General features: G+C 49.0%; 1 protein-coding gene and 1 pseudogene across 5 annotated transcripts in view; one reads left to right on the top strand and one right to left on the bottom strand.

The window, feature by feature from the left end:
- The window catches only part of ACAD9 (acyl-CoA dehydrogenase family member 9), a 47,065-nt gene that overhangs the window by 12,187 nt on the left and 12,870 nt on the right, over positions 1–22,008 (bottom strand). For 4 of the 5 annotated variants that reach the window (XM_005908105.3, XM_070358899.1, XM_070358901.1 and 1 more), the window contains exons 3-4: positions 2,549–2,650; positions 56–162 (exon numbers count right to left, since the gene is read on the bottom strand). In XM_005908105.3, the coding sequence (XP_005908167.2) occupies positions 56–162; positions 2,549–2,650 (209 nt within the window). Of the gene's footprint in view, positions 1–55; positions 163–2,548; positions 2,651–5,462; positions 5,704–22,008 lie in introns of those variants that run through there. The other variant, XM_070358902.1, reaches the window with a different exon arrangement.
- Positions 4,206–21,199, top strand: LOC102270638 (proteasome subunit beta type-7-like; annotated as a pseudogene).

Here is a 22,008-nt window from a genome sequence, read left to right as displayed (position 1 = left end):
TCCAGAGGAGCCAGCTGCCCAGTCCCCCCACGCGCCCCACTAACCCACACCTGACCTTGAGGCCGATGGACTGGTGAGCCGCCAGAGTCACAGCGATGGAGGCGTCCAGGCCGATGACCTCTGCCAGCCGCGCGTACATGGTGTTGGAGAGGCCCAGGCCACCTGGGGCGGGAACAGAACAGCCCCGCTCGCGCTCCAGCCCCAGACCCTCCCAGAAAAGGCTCCGTGAAGTATGGCCCGCTCACCGTTTTATAGGGAGCACAACACAGACAGCCACAAAGAAACAAATCACTCGTTAACAGCACTCAGCGCACTTCCGTCCACCTCCCTTCAGACCTTTTCTGGCTCCATAACAAGCGCATGCAGACGCGGACTTTAACACAGTGTCCCCAGCCCAGGGGCCAGGGAGGCCAGCACCCTGCCACAGCCCCCACCCCACCTGTCAGTCAAGACACTGTGTTCCCACTTGTTTCATACACCGATGTCCGTTTCGCTTCTTAAAAAAAAATCGTGACACTTTTCTTCAAGAAAGTGAAAGTCGCTCAGCTGTGTCCAACTCTTTGCAACCCCATGAACTATATATAGTCCATGGAATTCCCCAGGCCAGGATACTGGAGTGGGTAGCCTTTCTCTTCTCCAGGGGGTCTTCCAGGTCTCCCACATTGTGGGCAGATTCTTTACCAGCTGAGCCACAAGGGAAGCCCAAGAATACTGGAGCAGATAGCCTATCCCTTCTCCAGCGGATCTTCCCGACCGAAGAATCGAACCCAGGTCTCTCGCATTGCAGGTGGATTCTTTGCCAGCTGAGCACTGAGGGAAGCCTTCTCCAAGAAAGCATCCGTGAAATCATGGGCGGGGGGACAAAGAGTGGGGATAGGTGACAGGCGGGTGAGACCGCGGGGAGCTGAAGGTCAGGGAGGAGAACTGGGCGCAGAGATTTCCAATCAGACTTCAGAATGCTTCAGACCCAGGACGTTTCTGAAAACTATTTGGGCATGAACATAAGGTTGTAGTTGCCTTCATTTCCCAAGGAAGAGTTTAAAAAAAAAAAGAAAGAAAATGAAATAGTTCCAAATGTGACCATTTTATGATCTCATGAAAGAGCATTTTCACACTCAACAGGAACTCAAAGCAGAGTTAGGGATGGGGCTGTGCAGTCACACACACACATACACACACGTGTGCTGGCATAAAACACAGAGACGCAAAAAGACGTGTTCAAGTTTCACACAAACTTGTATGGAGGAAACAACGACTTCTCCTGAATCAGGAAGTGCTTTCTTTAAGACCCAGGCGGAAGCAGACACCGTCACCAAGCCGACTGCGTCTGGCAGCTCTCCTACACACACTTCCTTTCTGCAGCTGACGACAGGCTCAGCCTCCTGCTCTGTTCTAATACTGGACGTGGCCGCTGCCTTGCGCACACACTTCCCCGGGGTCTGGGACCCCGCCGGGCCTGGAGGCCTGGGGAGAGCGCAGGGCTTTGCCCTGCAGGCTGCAGGTGCACCCGAGGCCCGCGCCGCGTCCCGCCAGCAGTGAAGCAGCTGCAGAGATGACGCTGTGTTTCCTCCACAGACCGTCCTTTCTCTTATTACTGTCATTTGGAAATGTGGGAAGAGGCACTCAACAGGAGACGAGTAGGAGATACCCTCTAACAGCCTACAACACGGCGACAGACACACACAGACGGAGACCCCTGAGGAAACACGCCTCCAGATGTGGCGTCACAGCCTCTGCCCTAGGATCTCAGGCTCTGCCTCAGACTGCAGCCGCTCCAGCCTGGGTCCCGGCGGCACGAGAGTCCCCACCCTGGGCTGCGAGGTGGGGGGTGGGTGGGGGGAACGGACTGCACTTTTGCCCTGGAGCTAAACCAGCGTCTGGGCCTTGCTGTGCAAACTACCCCCCGGCGTGGACACTGGGCTCACGGCCACAGATGTGCCCGGCTCTCAGCACCAGCAGCTCTCCAACCCAAACCCCTGACCCCGAGCTGACGAAGCTGGAGGCTGCCCCAGCCAGGGCTCGGGGGAGGGCTCTGGGGAGGGCAGGCTGGGGGCGGGGGGCCATGCTCGTAGGAAAGGATCCCAAGAGTGCACACTAGACTGTGTCTGGACCAGTGCCCACATGGGACTATGTTCTGTCCCTCTGAAACGTTCAGACGCAGAGCACTGACGGCCTGGGGCCGCCCCTCCGCCAGAGAGACCCCGCTGCCATCAGCCTGCCCAGGGGTGAGCCCACCCCTCCTGCCCCGTGGAGCGCAGAGAGCAGACACCTTACAGGTCCTTCCCCGCCCCCCACAACCCCACGGCGGGGCACAGAGCCCACTAGCTTTTCCTGCCAAAGAGCCCCTTCACCAGGCCGCACGCTCACCAGCCAGCCCCCCAAATTTAGCCCACAAAGGGCAGTTTGATTAATTTCAGCATTTTTGCAGCCCGACCTTGGACTTAATGCGTTTTCAAAGGCCACCTTTCCAGAACAGAACTGTTTCATGGACAAATACAGAGGCTTTGTTGAAAGCTGAACCAGTTGGGTGGTGGTTCCCTTTACTCACCATATTCTTCTGGGACTTGCATTCCAAAAAGCCCCAGGGACTTCAGTTTCTCTAAAGTTTCATCTGGGATTTTCCCCTCCTGGTCAATTTTTCGAGAGTCCACTGCCAAGAGGAAACACTTTGATTAAACAACATATAACTTACACTTATACAAACAGAAGTAAACAGAACAATTGTATTTCACGTATGTTAATACTGTACATTACAACACCAGCAACAGAAACTTCACAACTGGAAACTGTAACCAAGGGCACTTCTGTGTGACTGCACCTCACCAGCCTAGAGAGACCTGCACCTCAAAGGACTCCCAATGTGCACAGCAATTCCCTGCATAAAACTGCAGCAAACTAAAATTTATAATACCTAAACTTTTCTGCCATCCACTTAAAAAGAATTCAGAGTAATGCTAGTAAAGGTGATCCAAAAACTCAGAAAAAGAATGGAGGCATGGATTGAGAAAATACAAGAAATGTTTAAGGACCTAGAAAATCTAAAGGACAAATAAACACTGATGAACAAAACAAACGCTGAAATGAAAAAGATGCCACAAGGAATAAACAAACGGGACAAGTGAGGCAGAAGAATGAACAGGCGGGCTGGGAGCCAGGCCAGAAGGGAGCGGCAGGAAAGGTGGCAAAAGGAAAACCTACAACCAAGATGATGGTTCCCAGCAAGGCTCTCATTCAGATTTGACAGAGAAATCGAAAGCTTTACAAAAGCAAAAGCTAGGAGAATTCAGCCGGAGAAGGCAATGGACCCCACTCCAGTACTCTTGCCCAATCCCATGGACGGAGGAGCCTGGTGGGCTGCAGTCCATGGGGTCGCAAAGAGTCGGACACGACTGAGCGCCTTCACTTTCACTTTTCACTTTCATGCACTGGAGAAGGAAATGGCAACCCACTCCAGTGTTCTTGCCTGGAGAATCCCAGGGACGGGGGAGCCTGGTGGGCTGCCATCTATGGGGTCGCACAGAGTCGGACACGACTGAAGCGACTTAGCAGCAGCAGCAGCAGGAGAATTCAGCACCACCAAACCAGCCTTACGACAAATGCTAAAGGAACTTCTCTAGGCAGGAAACAAGAAAAAGACCCACAAAAACAAATCCAAAACAAGTAAGAAAATGGTAATAGGAACATATAGATGGATGATTATATTGAATGTAAATGAATTAAATGCTCTGACCAAAGGACACAGACGGGCTGAACGGATTAACAAACAAGACCCAATATATGCTGTCTACAAGAGACTCACCTCACACCTAGGGACACATACAGACTTTGAAAGTAAGGGGCTGGAAGAAGGTATTCCATGCAAATAGAAACCAAAAAAGAAAGCTGCAGTAGCAATACTCATACCAGATAAAATAGATTTTAAAATAAAGACGTGGCAGGAGACAAGGAAGGGCAGTACATAATGACCAAGGGCTCACCCCAAGAAGATGTAACAATCGCAAATGTTTATACACCCAACACAGGGGCACCTCAATACATAAGGCAAACGCTACCAGCCATCAAAGGGCAAATCAGCAGCAGGGCGCTGTTGCTGGGGGACTGCAGGCATCCACGAATATCTTAGCACTTACTGGCCGTGTCGGGCCTCAGCTGCAGCGCAGAGGCTCAGTAGCTGCGGCGCACGCAGCTGCCCCGTGGCACGCGGGATGGAACCCGCGTCCCCTGCACTGGAAGGTGGGCTCCTAAGCACTGGACCGCCAGGGAGGCCCTGGTGAGGGACCTTTGCACCCCACTCCCACCAATGAACGGATCGCCCAGACAGAACACGGATAAGCAAACACAAACCGCAAACGCACAACAGACCAGACAGACTTAATTGATGTTTAATGTCGATAAAACGGGAGGAGCTTTGGAGGAATGTCCTCCCCACAGCAGCGGGACACGTGTTCTTCTAAGTGCCTGGATACCGGCCAGGATGGAGCCCATCTTGAGTCACAGATCGAGCCACAGTACATCTTCTGCAGCCCCATACCATGGTCAGACGTGTGGGGCTTGTAGCAAGGCTTCTGTAACCCAGAACCTGGACCATCTCCGGAACCGACTGAGCCCCACAGCAACCGCTGCCATGAGCCCCCAACCCTTACTGGCCAGTTCCCTGACCCCATAGTAGGTAAGGACACCTACACAAACCAGTCACCGAATGCCACCCTTCCAGCAGGAATCTTCTTTGTCCTGAGACGATAAAAACTGGCTACTAACCCAGGAAATGCATCGGCTCTCCCTTGAGCCAGCCCACTGTTCTAATGGCGTCTCCTGCACTAATAAACTCTCCTCTCCTCTCACTGTGCCTCGTGTCTGGAAATGCTTTTCCAGCCTGTGCACAGACCACAACAGTTGGGGCCCATTTGTCTCCTGGGGGTTCTCCCTCTGACTCTCCTTTGCTTCATTTCTTTTTCCTCAAACCCTCTGCTAACAGGCGAGTGGCTGTGGAAGCAGCTGAGAAACTCAGGCCAGGGTTACTCTGCTGGGCCCCAGCAGCTGCCACCGAAAGGAGGGAGGCTCTGCTCTCCTCTTCCTGACTTAATGAGGGCGAGGACCGTGCTGTGTGCTGCGCAACCCCACAGGCTGCAGCCCGCCAGGGTCCTCTGTCCGTGGGAGTCTCCAGGCAAGAACTTAAGTGCATCTGGAACACTTAGATCCCCCTCACAGGGGATCTTCCCGACACAGGGACTGGACCCAGGTCTCCCCCACTGCAGGCAGATTCTTTACCCACTGAGTGTGCGGGCATGAGTCCAGCGCTTAGAAGCCGTTAGGATGCCTGTTGCTGGAAGACTCGAATGACCGGATAAGGGGCTCACGAACAGACCAGGCTCTCAGACCACAGGCCCCCAGCAAGACGGCACGGCCAGGCACACATTGGTCACGCAGAACACCGAGCCCGCTCCTCACGGCTGCCGCCTTACCAGCAGGGCTGCAGGCGGGTTCCTCAGCCTGCTTCCTCTGCTGCGTTCACTGTTCCCCCTCGGTCTGGATGCATTTCCTGGAGGCTAGGAGCTGCCTCTGAGGCGTCCCAAAGAGGGCCTTCCACATCTCAGGCCGTCACCAAACCGTGAGCCACCCAGCTGGCCCTGGGAGCCGCTTTCCCGTCTCTCCTGGCTGAGTCGCACGGTGCTTTGTCGTCTGGTTCGTGTCTCAGCCGCGTGATCAAGGGTCACCTCTCGCTCTCAGACGTGACTGTCGGGACATCCGGCCATGTGTGCCGCTAGTCACGTGGTGCCTCAGTCACACAGAGGGCTCACTGGGACGAGAGCAATGCCTGTCTGTGGCTGGTGACTCAGTACCCCCATTCTCCGGCATATAGGCTACAAATAGCTCAGGAAGCTCCCTCAGACTCATCCCCTCGGCTATATTCTCAAGAACTAGAAAAACTCTGGACCTGAAAACCTGGAAAAGAAAAGGCTCCCTTTCTTTTGCATTGAAGCCTGGCCCCGGTACAAATTGAGGGACCAAGAAAAACAGCCTCTTGCTGGCACACTAAATGATACCACAGTCCTCCAACTTGACCTCTACTGTCGGAAACAAGAAAATGACTCAGAAGCCCCTGACACTCACAGCTTCACAGCCCTCAGTCAGAGTGCGGGTCTGAGGGACTCACGGCGCCGGCGCCTTTCCGTTGCGACGTTACCCCCTCAACCCCGCCCCTCTACATCCCCTCCACCAGATCTTCTAAAAGAAACTCGCATATTTTAAAGAATCCTCTTCTAACTTCTATCAGTGTGGTGGGGCGGTGGTGGGGGAATCAATGCTTCCCAACTCCTTCAAGTTCCTTCAGTCCTTCAGAACCTTTGGATCAAGCTAAGACCTGTACCTCCCGAGAGCAACAATCTGTGCTGGGATAACATCTTATCAGTCAGTCTGCCGCTGCTATTAGGGCCAAGGTGAGCATTCTCTAGATCACTCGCTTTAAATTTTAGCTATGAGACCATGATCAGAGAGGGTTTTAGACAGTATGGCTGTGATGTCTTTAGACTCTGGAGAAATCTTGTTGAAATCGCAAAACCGGTTCTTTGTGCATATGCGATTAGAAAAAAGCCAGCATGTTGAAATACTTTAAGCTCTGACCTGAGAAAACAGAAACAGGCCTGAAGTTAACTCTTCTCAATCCTCGAGATACACAGCGCACTCTGCCTAAGAAGTCAGCCTTGGGCAAACCAGTAGAACTTCAAGTTAAGAAAAAAGGTGGTGCAGGGGCAAATAGACAAGGTCTCTGTCTGGATTAGTGCGTCTTTGGTTAATATCGCTGAGGTTAACTTGTAAATGAGCGCAGATTTAACTGATCTAAGGAAAAGAAAGTGCTTACAAACCAAACAATTCTAAATGAAGTTCAGGTTCACGTGAACTGGGAAATACTCAAACTAATACTTGGCATTACTGTTTATCTAAATAATTCAGACGTATCTTACTTATCAACATTAGGTGTAATACTTTTAGTGTGCCTTGGTTAAATATAAACTAAATAAGATCTTATTATATCTGTTATAAATTTTTCAACAAGGCAAGTCACTTGATGTAAAGAAGAGTCTCAGGAAAAGAAAATGCAAATGAGTTAAGAGCTTTGGGTGATTTATGTTTGCCAATGATTCATGGTTACTTACGGAAAGCAGAATGGGTCTTTTTAACTTAAAAGGCTTTAAGAAATGGAATGACATTTTATTAAGAGAAAAGGAAGTAAGTCTGACTTCAGTTCAGTCGCTCAGTCGTGTCTGACTCTTTGCAACCCCATGGACTGCAGCACACCAGGCCTCCCTGTCCATCCCCAACTCCCAGAGCTTGCTCAAACTCATGTCCATTGAGTCGATGATGCCATCCGACCATCTCATCCTCTGTTGTCCCCTTCTCCTCCTGCCTTCAATCTTTCCCTACAGGTGGCTGTTTCAGAACAGGCAAATAAACTGATGAATATGGAAAGTGAAAAAGGTGTGTGGAAGGTAGACCCCAAGAAAAGTAGGGTGCGTGGTACGAGTTATCTTGAGACACTGAACTGCCTTTGAAATCTTTTGTTGCTACTTTGACTAAGTGAATAGCGATTATTTCACCATGAATATGAGCCTGTACCAGACTGGAACTTTCTCTATTAAGAGAACAAAGTTTTCTCGGAATGCAGCTTTTGATAACAGATTGTGAATTTCTTTGCCTTTAAGTGATTTGTATTTACCTTTAAAACCTTTTGTTACTTTGGTAAAATAACTACTATTTCACAATGATCTATGAAGATTATGGTACATGTAGGTAAAGCTCATTCTGCTTTTTAAGAAAATTAACCCCATATTGTCAGACTGTTGCTATCCTGATGTCCTTAAAACACAATAGTCTACTCCTAAACCAGCTAATTTAAAATGAATAAACAATGACTGTAAACCAGTCAGGGCTATGGGAAATCCAAGGCAGCCACTTGGCCTTTGCTAGTTCCCTGACAAACCAGGGAACCAGCAAAGGCTTTATCCCATTTTTTTTAAACGGGATAAAGCCTTCCTCAGTTGCAGGGTTAATGCCCTTACAATGAAAAAACAAAAAGGTTAAAAATGTGTCTTCCGCTTGGAGTATACTGTCTACAACCTCCAGGGCTCAAGGCACTTAACTGGACAAATGATTCAAGCCTTAACAGAAACTTCACAAGTTTCTTAAAACCATCAATGTCACTATCATCCTCAATCATCAGGCAAGGACAAAAGAACAGATTAATTACATGGGATGATTATAGTTTTCATGAATTTTTGTCTGACATATTGTTGCTGTTCAGTTGCGTCCGACCCTTTGCGACCCCGCGGACTGCAGCACGCCACGCTTTCCCTGTCCATCACCAACTCTCAGAGCTTGCTCAAACTCATGTCCATTGAGTTGTCCTCCCGCCTTCAATCTTTCCCAGCATCAGGGTCTGACATATTACTGGCTTCTAATCTTTGTTTTCAGATATAAAGAAGCTCTTCTCTTCAAGTTCAGTTCAGTCGCTCAGTTGTGTCCGACTCTTTGCAACCCCATGAATCGCAGCACGCCAGGCCTCCCTGTCCATCACCAACTCCCGGAGTTCACTCAGATTCACGTCCATCGAGTCAGTGATGCCATCCAGCCATCTCATCCTCTGTCGTCCCCTTCTCCTCCTGCCCCCAATCCCTCCCAGTATCAGTCTTTTCCAATGAGTCAACTCTTCGCATGAGGTGGCCAAAGTACTGGAGTTTCAGCTTTAGCATCATTCCTTCCAAAGAAATCCCAGGGCTGATCTCCTTCAGAATGGACTGGTTGGATCTCCTTGCAGTCCAAGGGACTCTCAAGAGTCTTCTCCAACACCACAGTTTCAAGTTACTTATGGTTTAAAACAATTTGGTAATTTACACCTGTGGGTAAAAATAAAACATTTTTCTCTCTTCCTTATCTCTACAGAAATTAGACACACTTGGGTTCTGAACAGCCTTATGAGGTAAATATAGGACTGTCTATAGAAATCTCAAAGTATTTTGGAGACCTCTAGAAGAGAAAAATCCCCAAAGTCTGGCAGCAGACCTTTGGCATGGCTTTCCTGGCCGAGAGGCCTTTGGGAAATTTAGTTTGAAACTTATTCTCAGGAATAAGAGTTAATATAGAAAAGCTACATGTTCAATGGGCCAACCTTATTTTCAAAATAAATTAGTCTTGACTGTGTTTAACAAAAACGGGGGTAATTAAAAATTATGTTTCACTAGCCAAAGTAGCAATAAAAGATTTCAAAGGCAGTTCAATGTCTCAAGATAACTTGTACCATGCACCCTACTTTTCCTGGAGTCCACTTTCCACACGCCTTTTTCACTTTCCATATTCATCCCTTTATTTGCCTGCTCTGAAACAGCCACCTGTAAGTCAGACCTCCTTCCTTTCCCCTGAATAAAATGTCATTCCATTTAAAGCTTTTTAAGCTAAAAACACACAGCCTTGGCAACCTTTCTACTTCTATTCATCTTTGGGCCATTTTTCTTTACCCTTCTTGTTAATTTTGTTGCTTTTCAGTTCAGTTGCTCAGTTGTGTCCGACTCTTTGCAATCCCATGGACCGCAGCACGCCAGGCCTCCCTGTCCATCACCAACTCCCGGAGTTTACTCAGACTCATGTCCATTAAGTCAACGATGCCATCCGACCATCTCGTCCTCTGTCGTCCCCTTCTCCTCCTGCCCTCAATCTTGCCCAGCATCGGGGTCTTTTCCAGTGAGTCAGTTCTTCGCATCAGGTGGCCATAGCATTAGAGTTTCAGCTTCAACATCAGTCCTTCCAATGAATATTCAGGACTGATTTCCTTTAGGATGGACTGATTGGATTTCCTTGCAGTCCAAGGGACTCTCGAGAGTCTTCTCCAACACCACAGTTCAAAAGCATCCATTCTTCAGTGCTCAGCCTTCTTTATAGTCCAACTCTCACATCTGTACATGACTACTGGAAAAACCACAGCCTTGACTAGATGGACCTTTGCTGGCAAGGTAATGTTTCTGGTTTTTAATATGCTGCCTAGGGTGGTCATAGCTTTTCTTCCAAGGAGCAAGCGTCTTTTAATTTCATGGCTGTAAGTCACCATCTGCAGTGATTTCGGAGCCCAAGAAAAGGAAGTCTCTCACTGTTTCCATTCCAGACCAGGGACCATTGTTTCCCCATCTATTTGCATAAAGTGATGGGACCGGATGCCATGATACATTAAGTTAACCTTAAAAATGCCTTCGAACATTAAAGACAAATTAGCAGAACAGGTAATGTTCTGTTTCTTGATCTGGATGTATTCATTGCATAAAACCGCTACAACTAAGCATTCGTGAGACCTAAACTTTCCTGAAGGTGTTCACTAAACCTGACTTTCTGATTTGCTACCTGCACCTTCTAGAAGGTAAGAGAACAAACACACAACTGGCATTACTGTCCTTAAACGCTCGGCGACACAGCAGGCTCGAGGCGGCCTCTGGACCCAGCCCATGTTCAGAACCACCCTCTTTCCCCAGAGTCCACAGGTCCTGAGAACAAGTCCACTGTCGACTATGAACACATGTTCAGCAAAGGAAAACTCAACCATCACTGCGTCAGGTCTGCAGCTGCAGACTTTCATGAGTCAAGTTCAAGTGTTCCCATAAGCTGCCGACAAATTAAACTTCATCACTATTATAAACCATAAAACAACCATAACCATGCTTATGAATTTTTATACACATGGGTGACTGATGAGAAATATGGGCTCCCCAAATGGAGTGCAAACCCTTCACTTTTTACTTCCACAACTTTACTGGTGTATATACTTGGCGCGTAATAAATTGCACAGAGAACACCGTTTTGAGTTCTGAGGTCTGTCTGCCCATGAAACCCCATGCGACGAAAACCTTTCCATCCCGACTTCCCGGTGTCCGTGTGATCGGACCTTCCCTCTGTCTCCATCCCCAGGCAGCCAGTCATCTTTTCGTCTATGGATTAGTTTGCATTTTTGAGTTTTACATACATGGGCTCACACAGCACTTTGTTGGTCTGGCCTCTCTGATTTGCATAATTGTTCAACAGCCTACTGTGTGGGTATGAAATTGTTTACCTGTTCACCCCTCGAAGGACATCTGGGTCGCTCCCAGTTTGGGGCTCTCAGAGGGAACATCTGTATTCAGGTTTGGGGGCTGGGACGTGTACTGCACTCTAGAGTGCAGTGCTGTGTGCTAGGGTATGCTCAACTTTTAAGAAAGTGTTCAAACACAGGCTGCCTTAGCTACAGCGCAGTGAGGACGCGGAGAAGAGCCGTGTCACTAGCAGAAGAGCCAGCCTGTGGGTGTGCATTCCCAACAGAGCAACACCGCCCCCTGGGGGTGAAAGCTGGTTCTGGCGGAAGGGAAGCAAAAAAAAAACCACTTAGGCATAAAGGACAGAAACACCCACAATACGGACAGAAACACGTATAGTACAGTTGTGGCATTACAATCTCACAAAGGGAGACTTCCCGGGTGGCCCAGTGGTTAAGAATCCAGCTGCCAACGCAGGGGACGCGGGTTCAGTCCCTGGTCTGGGAAGATCCCACGGGCCTCGGAGTAGCTGAGCCCGCGCCTGGAGTCCACGCTCCACAACAAGAGAAGCCGCCACAACCAGAAGCCTGTCCTCGCAGCGAAGACCCAGCGCAGCCACAGCTCGGTAAGTGAACACGCAATGTCTTAAAGCGCCACAGAGGGGCGCGATCAGGGTAACGGGGAAGGAGAGAGCGGTAATCACAAATAACAATGTTGAGAAACACCGCCCTCCAGGCTGCTCTGCTCCTCCTAACACTTAGAAGCAAGTCTTGAATGGGTCAAAGTGAAATCCACAAGGGCCAACAGCCAACAGAAAAACCACCAGGCACAAGAAGCAGCAGGGAGACATGAGAGCAAATGAGGAGGAAAAAGCAGTCAGCTGACCGCGACCCAGAAATAACAGGGATGACAGCAGACAAGAGTATCACAGTCATCACTAGATTCTAAATTCTCAGAAAAGTAGAAGGAAATACGAGCATAGTCAACAGAGATATAGAAGAAAAAAAAACTTCAAAACAAACTGCCCAGAGATGAAAGACTGCTTAAGATGAAAAACTCTGGATTGGATTAACAGTAGATCAAATACTAGGGGGAAAAAAATTTAGTGACCAGAAAACATAATAATAAAAACTATACAAAATGAAAGACAAAAATAACTGAGCATCAGGGAATTGTGGGACAGCCTCAAGCAGATCGCTCTCTATACGTATAATCTCCAAAGGGGAGGAGCAAGCGGGGGGATGTGCTATGGCTGGTGATAAAACAAGTTTAGAGAAATCTAATGGTCAAAAAACATGCTGACGTCGATAAACACTATGAACACAGAGATCCAAGGAGCTCAAAGAGCCCCGAGAAAAACATGAAGAAAACATCAATTTCTCTAAAACCACGTAAAAGCAGCCAGAGACAAAAGAAACAACATGTGGGAAAAAAAAAAAGATACAGTGGGAGCAGGCGTCCCTGTGGCTCGGCTGGCGAAGACCGCCTGCAACGTGGGAGCCTTGGGCTTGATCCCGGGGTTGGGAAGAGCCCCTGGAGAAGCGAAAGACCCACTCCAGTGTTCTGGCCTGGAGAAGTCCATGGACCGCCGTGGACGGGATTATATATATATAATCACATTAAAAGAAGCATATATCCACAGCCAGTGAGAAGGCAGAGACGGGGAGGGTGGAATGGGCAAGGGGGCCACCATCCAGTGAGGGGTGGAGGCTTCGGCCCTGGTGGTGGCGCGTACACACAGAAGCTGGACTGCAAGGTCGTGCGCGTGGCATACGACGTTAGAAACCAGTGCTGCCTCAGCAAAATACACGTTAAAAGAGGCAAGACTGCCAAACGGTGTTTTAGAATGCTGCCCATATGAAATCACCTCATCATTTTTAGTTTGAAATAATTTTAAAGAAAAGTCACAAAAATAATATAGAGTTCCCGGATACTTTTCATCCAGCTTTTCCTATGAGAAGCTTACAGAACCATGGGGAAACCACCACAATTAAGAAATTGACAGGCATACAATAGCACTACCTGAATTACAGAATCAAGGTGAATGTCACTGGCTTCTCCACCGACGCCCTGTCTCTGGCCTGGGACCCCGTCCGGGAGCCACACTGTATCTGGCTGTTACGTCCCCTCAGTATTCTCCAGAGCGCACCCAAGGACACAAAAGAGGACACCACAAAAGAGGACGAGGGAGCGCTATCCCGAGAACGCAGGAGGCCTTCAGGGCTCAGAGCCCAGGCGGAGGATTTCAGCACGTCCAAAGAATAAGCAGAAAAGACCCAATCATCTTCAGAGAGGCAGAAAAGACACTGGACAAAATCCAACACAATTTACACTGAAAACCTTCCACAAACCAGAAGCAAACTTCCTTAGCCCGGTTCAGGGCACCTACAAAAAACATACGGCTAACATCATACTTAAGGTAGAAGACTGCGGGCTTTCTCGTTAAAATCAGGCACAAGGCAGGGAAGTTTGCTCGGACCACTCCTATTCGACATAATGGAGATGTTAGCTGGTGAGTCAAGCAAAGAAAAGAAAGCCAGATTAGAAAGGAAGACATGAAACTGCCCTCATCACCAACAACGTGACTGTCCAGTACTAAACCAAAAACGCTCTGTGAGCTACTAAACGAGTTTAGCAAGGCTGCAGGGTACGAGACCAATACACGAAAACCAACTGTACTCACTGAGAGGGTGTGTCAAGGGAACTAAACGTGGACATTCGCTACCTCAGGCAAAGGCAAGTTAAAACCACAGGCAACATGCCACGTCCATCAGAATGGCTATGGTTTTTACATCTTTTTTTTTTTTTTAATAAACAAAACCAGCAACACCACCAAATCCTGGCAAAAAGGCACAGAAACTAGAACGTATTGCTACTGGGAACGTAAGATGGTACAGCCAGCACTCTGAAAATAAACACACAGATGACCTCAAGACCCAGCGCCCTCACTCCTGCCCGTTTATCCCAGAGAGACGAACACGTGTTCACACAAAGCTTGGACACAACACGTGTTCACACAAAGCTTGGACACAAATGTACACAGAAGGTTTACTCATAAGAGCCCCCAAACCGGAAACAAGCAAGGTGTTCTTAAGCTTCAGAACAGTCAACAAGCTGTGGCAACAGGTACATGGAAAACTGCTGCTGCCTCGAAGTCGCGTCAGTCGTGTCCGACCCTCAGCGACGCCATAGACGGCAGCCCCCCAGGCTCCCCCGTCCCTGGGATTCTCCAGGCAAGAGCACTGGAGTGGGGTGCCATCGCCTTCTCCGACACGGAAAACTGCTGAGCAGCGGAACAGCGCGGCCCACTGACACACAGCAACTCACAGGAGAGTTACGCAGAGAGAAGGAGCCAACCCGCACAAGTTCACACGCACTGCTTGCTGCTGGAGACCCACAATGGTTCCGTTAGCACAATGTTTTTGAGATAGCGAAATGTACAAAGGGAGGAAAGACGAGTGGTTTCCAGAAGCTGGGGGAGGAGCGGGCAAGAGGTGGCCACCGCTATCAGAGAACGTGTGAGCGAGTCCCGTGATGGAACTGCTGCGTCATGATCTGAACACAGGACAGGATCACAAAGCACACACACCATCAGTGACGCAAAACGAGTGCAATCTGCATCAAGGCTGACGTCGTTTCCGGCCGTGATGAAGTGCAGCAGTCTGGCACAAGGCATTTCCGTAAAGGTAAGCACCGGGAGAAACGGACGGGGCGAAGGGTAAACGAAGGGACAGTCACCGTAAAGCGATCAGTGTCATCATGACACCTGTCACACTGCACACATATTACATTTTAGCAGATGACCCTGAGGTGGAATTAAGAAATCCTCACAAAACACCAGCATCCGCTGAAGTTCAACTAAGCTGATTTCAGAGGCAAAACCAAGACACAATGGGGAACATTTTATTTTCATCTTGTTTATAGTTCCCGTATCTCCTTTCACAAGTGTGAATTTCTTCTACATGTGATAGATTATAAAGAGAAATTCCAGAAACAGGAAGCCTGTGCAGAAAAAAACGCTAACTTCACACACTGTAGAAACAGTGTGTAAAACAGTCAACTGTATTTCTATACACAAACAGCAAATAACCAGGAGTCAACATTTATAAAAATATCACTTACGATAACATCAAAGAATTTTAAATACTCATGGATATATCTTTACAAACCACCAAAAAACGATAAGTTGAGAAACCATCAGAAGCTTTTTGTAAAATCTGTCCACACTCTATGCACTGATCACGACAACACAAAACGCTGGTCAGCGAATTAAGAAGCAAATAAATGGGGAGAGATTCCACAGCTGGGGATCTGAAAATTCAGTACTGTTACAGAATTCTCCCTGAAACTGATTTACGGGTTTACCGTAACCCCAATCACACACAGGTCTTTTGTTGAAACTGAAAAGCTGATTCTAAAATTTACGAGCCAATGCAAAGGACCCAGAGGAGCCAAATGGCCTCAGGAGAGAACAAGCTGGGGGACGAACACTGAGGGGCTTCAGGCCTCGGACAAAGCTCAGGAAAGACGGCAGCTTAACACATGCATGGAGAGAGGCAAAGCAAGGAGCAGGACAGAGGATCCAAAAACAGACCCACACAGAAAACGCTTAATTGATTTTTCCCACCTTTTCATACTGTGGCAAAATATACATATAATTTACCACCTTAACCAGCTTTTTAAACAAAAGAAATTTATTTTTTGGCTGTGTTGGGTCTCAGTTGCAGCGAGTGGGCTTCTCTAGTTGTGGCACTGGGTCTAGAGCACCGGGCTCAGTAGCTGTGGCGCACGGGCTCAGCTGACCCACGGCCAGTGGGGTCCTAGCTCCCCAGCCAGAAACTGAGCCTGCATCCCTGCACTGGAAGGGGGATTCTCAACCACCCGACCATCAGAGACGTCCCGTGTTGCATGTATCAATTGTTCATGTCTTTTCAATGCTGAGCAGTACTTCCTCATATGCATATACCAAAATCTGTTTATCCAGTCACCTATTAATTGACATTTGGTAGGTATCCAGACTTTTGCATTCCAATCCCCTATAATGAGATCAAACTGCCAACATTCATTGGATCACAGAAAAAGGAAAGGAATTCCAGAAAAACATCTATTTCTGCTTCATTGACTATGCTAAAGCCTTTGACTATGTGGATTACAACACTGTGGAAAATTCCTGAAGAGATGAGAATACCAGACCACCTTCCCTGTCTCCTGAGAAACCTTATACAGGTCAGGAAGCAGAATTGAGGCTTTCGAATTGCGGTGCTAGAGGAGACTCTTGAGAGTCCCTTGGGCTGCAAGGAGATCCAACCAGTCCATCCTAAGGGAAATCGACTCTGAATACTCATTGGAAGGACTGATGCTGAAGCTCAAATACTTTGGCCACTTGATGCAAATATCCAGCTCATTGGAAAAGACGCTGAAGCTAGGAAAGACTGAGGGCAAGAGGAGAAGGGGGTGACAGAGGATGGGACAGTCGGACGGCATCACCAACTCAACGGACATGAATTTGAGCAAACTCTAGGACATGGTGAAGGACAAGGAAGCCTGGCGTGCTGTAGTCCAAGGGGTCACAGAGTCGGCCACGACTTAGCAACTAAACGACAAGAAGAAGCAACAGCTATTAACAGAATCGGACACGGAACAATGGACCAATTCAAAATTTGGGAAGGAGTACAAGTCTGTATATTGTCACCCTGCTTATTTAACTTTTATGCGGAGTACATCATACGAAATGCCAGGCTGAATGAATCACAAGCTGGAATCAAGATTGCTGGGAGAGATACCAACAACCTCAGATATGCAGAGGGTACCACTCAAATGGCAGAAAATGAAGAACCAAAGAGCCGCTTAACGAGGGTGAAAGAGGAGCGTGAAAAAGCTGGCTTAAAATTCAACATTCAAAAAACTAACTAAGATCATGGCATCCGGTCCCATTATTTCATGGCAAACATTAATAAAAGGAGAAAAAGTGGAAACAGTGACAGATTTTATTTTCTTGGGCTCCAAAATCACTGTGGATGGTGACCACAGCCACAAAATTAAAAGATGGTCCCTCTTGGAAAGAAAGCTATGACAAACCTAGGAAGTGTATTAAAAAGCAGAGACATTACTTTGTCAACAAAGGTCCATATGGTCAAAGCTATAGTTTTCCCAGTAGTCATGTACAGATGTGAGAACTGGGCCATAAAGAAAGCTGAGTGCCAAAGAACTGATACTTACAAATTGTGGTGCTGGAGAAGACTCTTGAGAGTCCCTTGTACTGTAAGGAGATCAAACCAGTCAATCCTAAAGGACATCAACCCTGAATATTCACTGGAAGGATTGATGCTCAAACTGAGGCTCCAGTATTTTGATGCCAAGAGACAACTCCCTGGAAAAGACCTTGATGTTGGCAAAGATTGAGGGCAGGAGAAGAAGGGGGTGACAGAGGATGAGATGGTTGGATGGCATCATCAACTCAATGGACATGAGTTTAAGCACACTTTGGGAGATGGTGGAGGACAGAGGAGCCTGATGCTTCAGTCCATGGGGTCGCAAAGAGTCAGACATGACCCAGCAGCTGAACAAGGTTTCCAGAGCTTAGCTGTCAAAAAAGGGTGCTGTGAACATTTTTCTGTAAGTCTAGTGCAGACATGAGTTTACATTTCTCCTGGGGAAATATCTAGGAGGGCAGTGCCTGAATCATGGCAGGTTCATGCCAAACACTAAGGAAGTGCCAGGCTGTTTTCCAAAGTGGTCGCCACCTCACAGCCCGCTGGTGCCCCAGTCGCCCCGCGTTTTTGCCAGCACTGGGTACGGGTGGCCTTTCCGAGTCCAGGCACAACAGTGAGAGTGCTGCCACGTCTCACTGTGGCTACGCCCCGCTTTCCTCGACGGCTGAGGACACGCTGGGCACTTTCTCGTGTGCTTATCTTGCCAACTGTACATCTTTTGTTGGTGAAGTTTCTTTCAACTGTTTGATGCTTTTCTGGGGAACTGGGTTTTCTTACTGAGTTTTAGGAACTAGAATTAAGTACTAGATTTATGTACTAGAGTTAAGACCTTTAACTGGCATATGTTTTACAAAATTCTGCTTCTAGTCTGTGGTTTGACTTCTCATTTTCTTAACAGTGTCTCAAAGAGCACGGCTGGGGTGGGTTAGGGCTGGGTACTGAGGCTTGGGAGGTCAGGCCTGGGGGCAGCACTGTGGTTGCTGTGGGAAGCCAGCCTGAGATGCTAGGGTGTGCTTGCCACAACCGAGGGGCTCTGGGAGGAAGCCTGGGCCCGCCAGAGAGGCGAGGCACCGGTGGGGGGTGGGCTGTCACGGCTGTCTACATTCTCCGGTGGTAGGGTGCCACCCACCTGGACTCCAGGGGCAGGCGCAGGCTGCCATCGTAGATTCCAGGGCTGCCCCCGCCGAGGGTCCTGGGAGCGGGTGCAGGTCACCACCCCACCATCTGCGAGCCTGCACGGCCTGCCACTGCCCAGGGTCCTGGGCCAATACCCCCAGGCAAGTGCGTGGCCCGCTGCTGCACCCAAGGGCCCCCCAGCCCAGTGCCAACCCCTGCGCCTGCTGCCCAGGAGCGCACAGTGAGGGTGCGCGACCCGCCGCCACAGCGGGGCAGGGCTCCACGGCCGGGAGCCGTTTTCCTGGGAACCTGCACACCCCGTCCAAGAGGTAGCAGCCAGCACATGCCAAGCAAAAGGCGGCCAGCATCCACACCAAAAACAGCCCTCACACCCAAAGACATTAAACCCACATGCTACCCAGGGACACTCCCTCCAGGACTACAGCAGGTTAACGGTTCCTCCTGGACTCACAGACCAGGAGAAATATGAGCAAAACGAAGAAGGAAAGGAGCCACTCTCAGGTAGAAGACCAAGAAAATCCCCCTGCAGGAACAAGAGAACAGACCTCTTCGGTCTAACAGACACTGATTTCAGAGAAGGAGATAAGGAGGCTACTGACGGAATTACAAAAGACTCCACAGATAAGCAGATTAGTGTAGAAAGGAGCTAGGATCTATAAGGAGGAGCCAAGAAAAATTAGAAAATGCATTTACTGAGACAGAAACTGAGGTCAGGGCAATAAGCAGCAGAATGAATAACGCATCATAAACAGTAAGTGACCCGGAAGACAGACTAGCGGAAGCTACCCAATCAAAACAGCAGACAGAAAGTCAAATGCGGAAAGAAGCAACCAAGAGACCTCCTGTGTAATGAACAGCGGGCCACCTATGCGTGACAGGGACTCCAAGAGGAGAGAAAGGGGGGGACTGAAATGTATCTGAAGAAATTATGGCTGAAAATTTCCGAAAGCTGAAGAAGGAAACAGGTATCCAGGCAGAGGAAGAGAAACCCAAACAAACCTGCACCAAGACGTAACAAAACTGACCAGGTGAAAGATACGGGAGGGTCCTAAAGGTAGAAAGAGAAAAATAGGTCTTTACAAGGGAACCCCCGTGGGGCTAGCAGCTGATTTCCCCACAGAAGCGCTGCAGGCAGGCAGGGAGTGGCAAGACAGACGCAAAGCCTCGTAAGAGGAAAACCTGCAGCCTAGAATCATCTATCCAGCAGGATTATCATCTGGAGTAGGAGAAATAAAGACTTTCTTAGACAAGCAGATACCAAATGAATACAGCAATACTAAACCATCCTACAAGAGGTATTAAAAGGCCTTCTCTAGATAGAAAAGCAGCAGGAAGAAACAGGAAGGCGGAGATCACAGAAGGAAAAGAAGCCATTTAAGTCAGCCAGTATACGGATAAAAAACACCTCTTTGTGAAAGCAACGATAAACACAAGGAACAGCAAAAGGAGAAACACGGAGATGTAAAAACGGACATCCAAATCTTAAAATGTAAGGAAGGAAAGTAAGAAAATGCACTTTTTTTAAGAACGTGTTTGAATCTACATGGCTATTGGTCTAAAGCAAGCAGAGGAAGGAAAGGGCTAACAGTAGACAAATGGCAACCACAGAGCAAAACACGCTAGAGTCACAAACACAAAAGGAGGGACGCAAGCTAAGATAAAAGGGAATCACCGCACCAGGAGGAGGGAGAGACAAAGAATCAACTGCGAAATATGGTCTGAAGGGCAATAAATACATATGTATCAATAATTACCTTACTGGACTGGCTGCTTCATGCTCAACACACAGAGTGGCAAACTGCATAGAAACAAAAGCCTGCAATATGCTGCCTACAAGAGACCCACCACAGGGCAAAGGACACACCCAGACTGAAAGGCAGAGGCTGGAGGGCGTGAGCCGTCGGTCGGGGGCTCTCTTTCGCTAAGTGTCACAGAAAGGCCATCTCAGAAGTCAAGTTTGCAAAGATAAAGGACAAACTTCCAACAGCCCGGGAAACCGGGACAACCATGCGGGGGCGGTCTATGAGGATGGCGTGGTTTTCGCAAGAGACACGAGGGCGAGTAAAGGGACGATTGCTGTTGACAAGAACTGTCAAAAACACACTTCATATCTCCTAACAGCTACTGCCATGGTCCTGGGACCGCTGTGGGCACAGACAAGACGACCTAGCTCATTTCCTCCAACCTGGAGCTCCACTCCCTTCGCCCGGGCTGCCTTCCCAGAGCTGTGGCGGCCGGTCAGAGGCGGCCGCAGACAGATGCTTTCCGGGCAGCAAGGTTACACTGGGGCAGCCCTGGCTCTGGGGACGAGAGGTACTGGACCTCACCTCTGCAGCGTCTGTTCTCATGGTCAGCCGGCGAGCTGCCTTATGTCACCTTGGGTTCCGGCTCCTTGACAGCCATGGCCATGTTTGAAGATGAATTCAGGACAGATATGGAGGAGGAGCAAGCCGAGAGGCTGGTGAGTGAAGCCACAGCAGCTGACGCCCTCATGACTTGGGGTCTGGAAGTGACACTGGTCTCGCTGTCACCAGCAAGGGCGAGCTGGATCCTCTGCACCGCACTCAGTGCCCCAAAGGAAGGGAGGGGCTGGGCCAGCACAAGGGCGAGGGGGGCCGCTGCAGTCCTCGGTCAGCGAGCCGCTGGCCTGGACACGGAGGCGCTGCGACAGACAGCCCGGCAGCGGGCACTTCCTGGACGGCGCTGGCGGCGGCGGCCACGGCTCCAGGAGGCTGGGGCGACGGAGGCTTCCCCTGGAAGACGCTCGGCCAGCGTCTGCTGAGGAAACCCAACAAAAAATGACAACCCAAAGCAAGAAGATGAGGGATGGAAAGGTATTTCATGTGAATGGAAATGACCAAGACAGGAGCTGCAGTGCTCAGACAAAATAGACTGTGAAACACAGGGTAAAGGCAGTTGAAGGGCCGCACACAGTGATAAGAGACCAGCACATCCATCAACGCGCGCGCCTCCCCACAGAGCAGGCTCCCCAGGGGCACCGGTGCTGAAGAAGCCGCCTGCACACGCAGGACACGGGTTCAGGCCTAGATCAGGACGGTCCCCTGGAGGAGGAAATGGCAACCCACCCCGCTACTTTTGCCTAGAGAATCCCAAGGACATAGGAGCCTGGAAAGCTACAGTCCACGGGGTTGCAAAGTCGGACACCACTGAAGCAACTTAGCACACACGCTTTGGAACACCCAAGTATCTAAAACAAACACTAACAGACAGAAAGGGAGACATCGACAGGACTATAATAACAGCGGGAAATTTTAACACCTCACTCACACCAAGGGACAGGTCTTCCAGACAGAGAATCAATAAGGCAGCAGAGGTCCTAAACACAACAGGGGAGTCAGACTTAAAAACACCACATCCAAAAAACAGAATTCAAGAACACACGGAACACTCTAGAACTGGCCACATCCTAGGGCACAAAACAAATGCGAAGGACAATTACATGCCCACAAACTCGACAACCTCAGTTCAAAAGCATACAGATTATTTCAAGCATCTTTTCTGACCACAATGACATGAAACTAGAAATCAACCAAAGGAAAAGAAACGAAGAAAAACAATTACATGGAGACCAAATAACACGCTACTGGAAACCA

Source organism: Bos mutus, chromosome 22 (assembly GCF_027580195.1).
Source record: "Bos mutus isolate GX-2022 chromosome 22, NWIPB_WYAK_1.1, whole genome shotgun sequence".
Lineage (NCBI taxonomy): Eukaryota > Metazoa > Chordata > Mammalia > Artiodactyla > Bovidae > Bos > Bos mutus.
The sequence above is the reverse complement of the archived record's forward strand: the minus strand, read 5'-3'. Positions and strand labels throughout refer to the sequence as shown.